We start from the raw sequence: 10,672 nt of genomic DNA on the forward strand, positions 1-10,672 counted from the left end.
CACTGTAGAAGTTAAATTATAATGTGCGACACACTTTTATCAAAATTGAAGTTAATGGCTGTCTTTCTGTTCAGCAGACATCAATGGAATCGTTAATCAACATAAAATATTAAGCGGTAGGTATTGATGACCCTGCATTATTTGTACTATAAGCTGTATGTTTTCCTAATAAAGAAAAAAAGTATACCTCAGTCACGCTGTTCAGTGAAATGGCAGTCAAAATTCACTACACGAGTCAAGGTTATCACTTCATTGAAAGAAAGAAAGAAAGAAAGAAAGAAAGAAAGAAAGAAAGAAAAGTATTTATTCGATGCTAGTACAAAATAAAATAACAAATAGATATAACAAAACCAAACAGTAAAGTACATGCACCAAAATGACATCTGCTCAGTATAAGCCGTGACGGCAGAGAGAACGTCACGACCACTGGTATTCTGCGGATGCCAGTTGAGCAAAAGGGACCAAACTCCGGTGGCTGAGCTATTAACTTGTTTGTAAACACACTCCAATCGAATGAAGTGATTTCCAAGCGACAGTGATGTCATCTTACTCGCGAGTAGTAACTTACTAATGCAAACTACGCAAGGCAACAGTACATAATCAATTTGCAAGCTAACCGTAGGCCGAGAAGCGAACGACTGCTGGTAGAAACTTCGCATTTAAATTCATCACATTAGCAAAGAATCTTACATTGTTTCTAAAGAACAGTGACAATGTACTGACTTTTATCTATATTCGCTTAATATCACTCTAGGAGTCTGGAAGAGATCGCTTTGTAGCGATAAGACCGTTTTTCTTGTCTTGTGTGGTGTACATCAATAGTGTGATCTATTTAAGTGTACTGTTTTGCATAAATTGAAATAAAACCGAAGCGATCATGATGTATTGTATTCTAATACTTACCTACCTAGTTTCATGTTTTATTACAAAAAAGAAGATAAAGCAAACACTTCTAAAAACGAAATGGATTTTGAAATGTTTGCGTTGTCTTATAAAAATGATGAAGAATTTGAATTGAATGTGTGTGTGTATGATTAACTGGATAGAAAGGATTAGGGTAGTAGTTTGTAAACAAAAGAAGTTTTCGATTGGACTATTTTATTGCCAGAAATGTTTTATAAACACTAACTCCACAAGTGAGAAGAAGTAGAGTGTTAAAACTGTACACACTACTATATCTATACTAAAATGTACTTTCGAATCAAAAATTCAACTGTTAAGTAGTTACGATCCAGAGAAAAGTTAGTCAAAAATCTTAATTATTATCCCTTATAAAGAACACAATGTGTTACGAGTTTGTTTTTGAAATAAACGTTAAGATTCATTTCCACATGACGTGTTATCTTACATTCGAGGTTTGTTATCTATCACATATAAACAAGAAAATAAATTAGAAAAACAGGATATATGAAAAATAAAGTTGTCCATAGAAATACAAAATAGCACACAGAATTAATATGTCAATATGAACTATCACCTTGTCAACTTTGAACTTTTATTTTGAAAATCTTAAAATTAGTGTCACAATGTGAACCACTTCCTACCTCTTTGGGAATAGAAAGGCGTTTAGGAGTTACATTTTGCTTTTAGAAAATGCTGTTTTAGCATGCACCAGGCCTTCCTAAACTTCGATCGATTCACAAAGGATACCTTACAGGCTCACAGTGCAATCCGTAACCAAATGTCAAAGGAATGTTTAAATGGTTAAGTAAATATGCCTATGAAATATATCAATGTGCGACATTTAACTGCTAACTTAAATTTACAACTGAATTAATTATCTAAACTTTTTAATTAATCTTAGTTTATCTAAAATCCTTGTTTTTCGGAAGCTGTCTATTAAACCGCGTCGTTCACAGAACGGATGGTGAATTGATTTCACTCGGAGTGAATACTTTGGCAGTATATTACTGGCGAAATTGTGTTTTATCCAATACCGATGCGTGTAAACCATCAATTCAGTAACCATCTACAATCTATCGTAATAGACACCGATACTCGAACAGCGTATACCTAAACCGACTCGCGAGTGATCGGTCCACTGCGATGCACAGTCACAACACTGACAGTAACATTAAATTTACAATTTACAGGTACTTCACAGGTAAGTAATACACATAGTATTATAAACCTAAACTTAGGTGTGGTCGCAAAAGAGCTCAACTCTTTTGTTTATTCAGATCAATATACATACTTGTATAAAACTATGGTTTGGCTTTGTGTGTGGTATTGGATATGTCGGGCAGGTAGAGTTGAGCCCTAATGGTCGATGCATGCAGTAAACCGGCCGGGGGCCTAGGCCGCCGCCTCCTCCTCCGCGGGGGCGGCGTCTTCGGACACTTTTGCTTTCTTCTCAGGCGTGCTTTTCTCTTCTCCGTTGTCGGCTGCCACGGATTTCCTCTTCACGCCGGTATCTTTCTTTTCTGGAATTGAACAGATGTTTTAAAGAGACTGCTACAAGTGTTTCCAATAGGAGATTCATGACATCAAGTTTTGTAAAATTAATTTAAAGTTATTTTTAAGTAAGAACTTTTCTAATAAGCATCTTCCTACTTCTTTATGAATGAAGAAGTCTTAATTGCCTTGATAATAAATGATGCTAATTAGTATGAAATAACATTTTCTTCACTTCATAAATTAATGCAATTTTAAGTTAATAACAACACAAATTAATTGTTAATGTTCGCTAGATAATTGATGATAATATAGGTAGATAGTAAAAAAGATATAAATTAGACTTGTAAAAGTTGGAACTTGTTTTATAAAATTGAACGCATAACAAGAATGAATTCTCAATGAATATGAACGAATTCATGTAACAGTACAATCGTAATAACAGTTACACACAGTTTTATAATTCCAGTAGGACCTAGCAATTAAAAGCTAGAAATGTAATGTTATAAAAACTTTTTTTCCTGAAACTTCATGTCAAAATATCAAGAGTTTATGTGCGAAAACTTACCATTTGTGGCGTCTCCATTTTCGGTGGCATCGTTGCTCTCCTCGGCATCTCCGTTCTCGGCCGGGGTGTCTTCGGGAGCGTCGTCGCCGTTCTTCTCCTTGCCGTTGCTCTCGGGCTCCGCCACCTTCTTGGCCGGAGACTTCTTGACTGGAGACTCCTTCGCTGCCTCAGTCGAGGTCACTTCCTCGGGGGCGACATCACTGTAAATAATCATCACAAACTTTAGTCAGAAGTTCAGAACTTACGCGCGGGAATCTAAATATATAAAAGGAGAAACTGACTGACTGACTGACAGATCAACGCACAGCCTAAACGGCTAAACGTAGGCACTTGAAATTTGGAAGGGACGTAGCTTAGGTACCGTAGAGGTGCACTAAGAAAGGAATTTCCGAAATTCCCACGGGAACGGGAATTAGCGGGAAAAACGGGATTCACGCGTACGAAGTCGCGGGCGGCCGCTAGTAGGTAATAAGTTTTAAAACTCGAGGCATTAGCGTAATGCTCACCGTAGCCGGTTAGTAACGGCCCATAACAATACATTACGACTTCATATCGTGAATGCTCGCCGGCTAAGTGGGGCGATATAAAAGGAAAAGTCTGCCGGAACAAAAACAAGTGGCTGTTGCGCAAGGCTGCATGTGGGAAAGTTGCAATATAGGAAACCGAACGTAAGCATCGATATACCCAACGAATATGTTACTCGCTCCAGCGGACTTTACCTTTACTCGCAGTCGACGCATAAGCGTTAAAAATAAAGTAATGACAACACGCGGCCCTCGCGATAATGTAACCGACTTTGCCGCCACGAGTTGCAAAACTCGGTTCTTGGCGATTTGAAACGAGCGCGCGCCGATGACGCTTCGCGCCGGCACGCCGCGCATGCAGCGCCATCTTGAACCAAGCGTTGCCGGCGTGCTCACAACTTTGGCCTTCCTTTAATAAAGTAGGTACGCCGTTCCATGGAAATTGACTACACGCGATCGATACCGCCATTTCCCATGATTAAAATAACACAAACATCACATACTAGCACATAAAAGAACAATAACATAACACTTATCAGTTTCAGAACTTTTTCCCGCGTGTACTTTTTGTCGGCGTCGGAACTATTATCAGGCGTCATCAAACTATCAATATTATTGAAAACACTGTCATACTACAACTTAAATTGCCTTAATGAATTACCACTGTTACACTAAACACTAATTTAATTCAAAAACGAACGTAAAACAAGTTAATTCGCATAAAATAGGAAGCCATTTTGATCACGTTTCCGAGCCGCCAAAAAATAATAAATGCAAAACTATTAATTTCTAACACAACTTAGTAAAAGACTTACTTCTTTTCGACGGCTGCGTCTGCCATTATTACTTTTTTGTGTTTATTGGAGAAACTTGTAATCAATTTATTAACACGTGCTACGTACACCGCACAGCAATGTTCACCGCACAAACACCGACGACCAAATGAAGGAGGAAGGGGGAGGGAAAAATATCGTGCGCGACGCCTCGCGCGGGTCGCGCATTTGCTCCGAAGTTCGCGCGCCAACGTCACATGAATGAAATAGTCCTATGCGTCTTTGACAAGACAAAAAGAGATAAATAGCTGATTCTCATTCAACCTCACGTAACCTTGAAAAAGGCGGGCGGGTAATGTTCTACCTTGCTCTGTCGGTCCCGTTTAAAAAAATACAATCGTTAACATTTCAAGAGGAAATTGGAATTCTGGAAAAAATATGAATAAAGTAATATTTCTCTGTCTTTCAAATTAGAAAATTACTTTTCAATACGTAGGCCTGCTATTAAGTACAGGACCTCCCTATGTTTAAATGTTGTGCGATTATCGATTAGGTAGACCTACTTTATTTGAAAATAATTATAGAATCGTAGTAAGTAGTAAAGTAACAGACTGAATCATCAATATTCATCAAAAATCAACAAGTCACTGTAATACCTACATAATCATGACGATTAATTCACTATTTTGTGATTAATTGGTTGTTAATTTGGTACGAAAACAAGAATAGGTAAATATTACTTACTTTACCTACGTACCTAGGTAGGTTACCTATTCATTCAGGTACTTATTCTTTTAAAAAATATTCACGCTTGTGGCTCTTCAGAGTTCATTGTTCTTTAGATAGGTGGGTTTCTACAAAATTGGGGGACTTAAAATTCTGAAACATTTTTATTTCTCGTCCGGACGTTTTAACGTTTAGTTAATTAGCGCTTGCTTTAATTTTAACTGATAATGAGTAACGTATAAGCGGTAGGTAGGTAGGTACCTACTAGGCGTCCGTTTCTCGAATTCGGCAAAACAAAATTCATCTGAATCACAAGTCCATTCTGTCAAGCAAGCAAGAGCCGCTTGAGGTGAACAAGTGAGTCAGGTGTTAATCCCGCGGCATAATGTGCTTTATTACAAAGCTCATAAAAGACAGGTTTAGATGCTGATTCGAACGTCGAAGCGTGCTCTGAGGCGGTCGTTGGCTTTTGAAAGAAATCTTGGCACTAGCCGGAGATTTCGTCAGAATATGAATTCGTCAACCAGAACGATCTGACCGCGCTGGTCGTTAGTACCAAAGTTTTTTCTATGTTAGTATAGTAGGTACCTACCCTCCTTTACCTAGAGTTGGTTTTATACCAAATAAACAAAGCACGTTCATTCCTACCATTCCTAATTTTTTAATAGTAGGTACTATAACAATGACATCATCTCTTGCATAGGATTTAAAAAAAAGCCTAAAATTAGGAATAGGACCTAGATAGGTAAGTAGGTAGGGTAATTTCGCTGGTTTTCGTCCAATTATCGGAGTTGCCAACTTTGTGATGCGAAATGAAATCTTAAAATTATACCCTTACTCATATGTATCATGTTATGTCCTTTTAGTCCTCATAAATAGTCTACTTTACGATAATATTATAATTATGACAATAAGTAGTAAATACCACTGGTTTTTTTATAAAACAATTCTACAATACAGTAACTTTGGATTGTGGTATATCATTATTTTGAAAGGTGATTTTGTTAGCTTTCAAATGATATCAAAAAGATTTAAATAAAAGACAATGCCGGAAATTGGCGTCTTTTTTTTTCGCGCGGCCATCGACCAAACCATGTTTTTTAGTTACAAAATAGTGTAATAAACCAAACTTACTATAACATGCATACCTCTAAACTCAGTCTGAACTGAGTTACGAGCATTAGAAGTTTGATGATTTTACATACTAGATTTGCTTTTTGCGCGTAAGTTTTGTAAGACATTTTTCGACGTCTTTTTTTATTGCACTGATTCTGCTCCACACTGATGGCTGGAGCCTATAATGGATGGTATTGTTTGTTTACACATACAATGTCACTATTTTGTTGCAATTTGTTACAAAAATGTAAGTTTGGTTTATTACACTATTTTGTAATCAAAAAATAAGGTTTGGTCGATGGCCGCGCGAAAAAAAAGACGTCACCTTCCATACAAAATCTGGCATTGCCATTTCTTACCTAAATTTAGGAAATTATTGCAATAGGTCGAAGAACAAAATAATGGACGAAAACTAATCTGCAGGAATAGCTAATTTTAATTTTCGTCCACCCCAGTGCTTGTTCATGGAGTGATGGACGAAAACACAACAACATTTAAAGCTGTTTTTGGTTTTTTATGGGTATAACACTGTTAAAAAGTGGACGTAAACTAAAATTTTTAATGTAATAGCAATAAAGATCATATTGGAAAAAAAAAACATTGTACTTTGTAGGTCCGTTGAAGTAAAAGCCCTACCGGCACATTTTTTCTAACTTGATGACATTTTCCATTCACCTAGCAACAACTTCCGTAGATTTTTTTGGAGTCATTACTAGTCAAATTACATTTTCATGCAGGCAGAACTGTTACTTAGATATTATAGATTGTAACAAGTCCAAACTTGCACGGAAAGTTAGGTTTGTATTTTAATTTTACATATTAATTATTTGTTTGTGGCAAGTCGGTCAAACGGACGAAAATAGGAGCTGGACGGAAAACCGGCGCAATATGACACCTAGTTAATACATACTTAATTTTGTAATGATCATTTTACGTCAACGGACCTATAAAATACATTATTTTTTCTCCCAATATCATCTTTATTGCTATTACAGAAAATATTTTAATTTACGTCCATTTTTTTACCATACAAAACAGTGTAGGTACTTACCCATAAAAAACTATTAAAAAGATGTGGACGAAAACTAAAAACAGCTTTAAATGTTGATGTGTTTTCGTTCATGACTCCATGAACAAGTACTGGGGTGGACGAAAATTAAAATTATCTCTTCTTGTAGATTACTTTCGTCCATTTGTCTTTCGACCTATTGCAATAATTCCCTAAATTGAGGTAAGAAAATTTAAATCTTTTTGATATCATTTAAAAGCTAACAAAATTACCTTTCAAACGATATACCACAATCTATAGGTCTGTACTCTTTTTTCTACACAGTGGTCGATTACTAGCTAGCGTATCTACACTAGGACAAAACCCAATATTTTTGGACGAAAACTAGTGAAAACTATATTATTATAAGGACTAAAACGACATAATTATGATAGGTACATAATTATAAGTAAGGGTACCTACTTATTCAAGAGTATTCATTTCGCATCACAAAGCTGGTCGCATCGCAGGACGAAAACCAGCGAAATGACCCTTTCAAAATGTTCAACTTTAGGAAACCTTATCTCTTCTTGTTACAGTCGAGCAACAATAAATGGAATGATGAATGAAATGAATGGAAAAAGGTAGTTTTAAATAGTGCACTAAAGCACAAAATATGACTTAAATGCTGCGTTTACACTGCGCGGAAATTAGCCAAGTCAAGTCAAAAAAACAGTGGAGTGGGGATGAATATAATTCATTCATAATTATTATGAATGAATTTCATCCCCAAAAACAGTGGAGTGGGTGGGGATGAATTATGAATGAATTTCATCCCCACTCCTCTGTTTTTTTGACTTGACTCGGCTAATTTCCGCATAGTGTATAAGCGCATAAAAGCAGCAAAAGATTCAACCTCCAATCCTCCAAAGAAGCGCGCGCTCGCCCGCACCACACGCTGGCCCCGGCGCGGCGCGGGGCGCGGGTAAGTCGCGCGCGCGGGAACGAAAAACAAAACTTCTAAAAAGATTTCCAATTTTCGTAATACAATATTAATAGGTAATTATTATCTACCAATCTTTTTTTTGTTTTGGCAGGTACTATAAGAGTAATTAAATATTTTCTACATACTTCTTCAATAAAAGCACAAATAAAAGGTAATTAAAAAAGATTGAGTAGGTAGGTAGGTAGTGTAGGACGTAGGTAGTACCTACACTACTACCTACCTACTAGGTACCTACATAAGTAGGTAAGTTGTGTTTGCTGTAGTTTGACTTCGCTGAACCTATTTCATGAGAATGATTTGCAATAACGGCTGAAATTCCTCAAAAGCAATATCTACTGCTACCTACTTATCATTAAACGGGGATTTGTTTATAGCCTAGGTCTATTATTGTTGCGGTCAAATAATTTAATAACATTTCGGTTGCTATGCTGTTTGATAGCCAAGGTTGTCTGTTGTATTTTACTTGATAAATTAATGGTTCTTACAGCCATCAAAATAAGGCACAGTTTAAAATGCCACAGTGGCAGTAGTCATACTGTTTTCCGTGCCGCTCTACTCAACAAAATAATAATTTTATTTTAATTACGTATGAAGTACCTACCTACCTACTACAATATTAGGTATTTAATACCACGTTCATGCAAAATTAAGTTTGTATTTTTGTAGATAAGCAAAAGAATCGATCGGGAAGGTGAAAGTAGGTAACCTGAAAAATGTGTATTTTACACTATCGATCAATTTCCCGCTCTATGACCAATCTTCAGTAGGTTATGTAGTAGTAGAAGAGTTCAATTAAGTACAGTCAACGTCAAATAGTTCGTGACACCCAATGTGGCCAAAAAGTTGACAACACAACCTTATTCGTGTTGCGAACTTTTTAGTTACTTTGGGCACAGAATACATAATAGTAGCAACAGAAATTGCACTTCTTTGTGTAGGACCAGATGCCGACATTTTAACGGTAATAATAATAATGCAAAATATCCAACGCACCTGGTGCATTCGAAATCGCACCTTACTACTACGCTCACAAGAGCGCATTTTTTTTGTGTTTAGAATTGATCTACGTCACCGCTCAAGCGTCAGGGTTGTACGAGCAAAGTAAAATAAANAAAAAATTTACCCAATATTCGAAAAATCCGGATAATCCGGATTTGTACGTAACACAAATCCTGAAAACCGGATTTAAGAAAAATCCGGATTTTGCAATCTCTAGTACCTACTATAATCTCATCTCTTGCATAGGATTTAAAAAAAAAGCCTAAAATTAGGAATAGGACCTAGATAGGTAAGTATGTAGGTGGGGTAATTTCGCTGGTTTTCGTCCAATGAGGATCAGTACTGTTGTAGAAAATTCAATAAAANTGTAAACGAGCACTGACAGGTCCCAACACTAAATGAGCGGCACTGTGTGCGAGTAAATATCTCTCACGAGCGATCGCTGCCGATTGCGGCCGCAAAAACAAGTTTACATGGGCATGAGATTTTTTCAAAGTTACTCTCACGTACGTGTATCGTCGTGTGTAAAGGGTTAAATCTTTTTGATATCATTTGAAAGCTAACAAAATTACCTTTCAAATGATATACCATAATCCATAGTTACTGTATTGTAGAATTGGTTTTAAGTTAATAATTCAACTGCACCCTTTTTTCTACACATTGGTCGAAAACTAGCGTACACTAGGACGAAAACTGATTTTTTTGGACGAAAACTAGTGAAATCGCCTCTTTTGCATAAAATATTTTTTATAAAAAAACCCGTGGTATTTACTTATTGTCATATAATATTAACGTAAAGTAGACTATATAAGGACTAAATTGAGATATGATACATATGAGTAAGGGTATTTTAAGATATTCTTTTCGCATCACAAAGTTGGCAACTCCGATAATTGGACGAAAACTAACGCACTTACCCTACTTCTTCAATAAAAGCACAAATAAAATGTAATTAAAAAAGATTGAGTAGGTAGGTAGGTACCTACATAAGTAGGTAAGTTGTGTTTGCTGTAGTTTGACTTCGCTGAACCTATTTCATGAGAATGATTTGCAATAACGGCTGAAATTCCTGAAAAGCAATATCTACTGCTACCTATTTATCATTAAACGGGGATTTGTTTATAGCCTAGGTCTATTAATGTTGCGGTCAAATAATTTAATAACATTTCGGTTGCTATGCTGTTCGATAGCCAAGGTTGTCTGTTGTATTTTACTTGATAAATGGTTCTTACAGCCATCGAAATAAGGCATAGTTTTAAATGCCAGAGTGGCAGTTGGTCTACTCATACTGTTTTCCGTGGCCGCTCTACTCAACAAAATAATAATATTATTTTAATTACGTATGAAGTACCTACCTACCTACTACAATATTAGGTATTTAATACCACGTTCATGCAAAATTAAGTTTGTATTTTTGTAGATAAGCAAAAGAATCGATCGGGAAGGTGAAAGTAGGTAACCTGAAAAATGTGTATTTTACACTATCGATCAATTTCCCGCTCTATGACCAATCTTCAGTTGGTTAGGTAGCTGTAGTAGAAGAGTTCAATTAAGTACAATCAACGTCAAATAGTTCGT

The 10,672-nt window shown here is 36.3% G+C and overlaps 1 protein-coding gene across 1 annotated transcript; it reads right to left on the reverse strand.

Annotated features, from left to right (window-relative positions):
- Window positions 1-1,081: 1,081 nt before the first annotated feature.
- LOC114366753 (nucleolin) lies at window positions 1,082-4,499 on the reverse strand. Its single transcript, XM_028323721.1, has 3 exons — window positions 4,302-4,499; window positions 2,963-3,162; window positions 1,082-2,423 (listed from the first exon to the last, which is right to left on the reverse strand). Exons 1-3 carry the CDS (start codon window positions 4,325-4,327, stop codon window positions 2,296-2,298), a joined length of 354 nt encoding a protein of 117 aa, XP_028179522.1. The 5' UTR covers window positions 4,328-4,499; the 3' UTR covers window positions 1,082-2,295.
- Window positions 4,500-10,672: the final 6,173 nt, after the last annotated feature.

This window comes from Ostrinia furnacalis, unplaced genomic scaffold (genome assembly GCF_004193835.3).
Source record: "Ostrinia furnacalis isolate ACB-3 unplaced genomic scaffold, ASM419383v2 OfSCF0682, whole genome shotgun sequence".
In the NCBI taxonomy this organism is placed as follows: Eukaryota; Metazoa; Arthropoda; class Insecta; order Lepidoptera; family Crambidae; genus Ostrinia; species Ostrinia furnacalis.

Excerpts from the sequence above, each read along its gene's own strand:
- LOC114366753 (XM_028323721.1), bottom strand. The coding sequence starts at position 4,327 with ATGGCAGACGCAGCCGTCGAAAAGAA. Across the intron at positions 3,163-4,301 it reads GACGCAGCCGTCGAAAAGAA|TGATGTCGCCCCCGAGGAAG; the intron begins GTAAGTCTTTTA and ends GATTATTTACAG. Across the intron at positions 2,424-2,962 it reads AAATGGAGACGCCACAAATG|AAAAGAAAGATACCGGCGTG; the intron begins GTAAGTTTTCGC and ends GTTCAATTCCAG.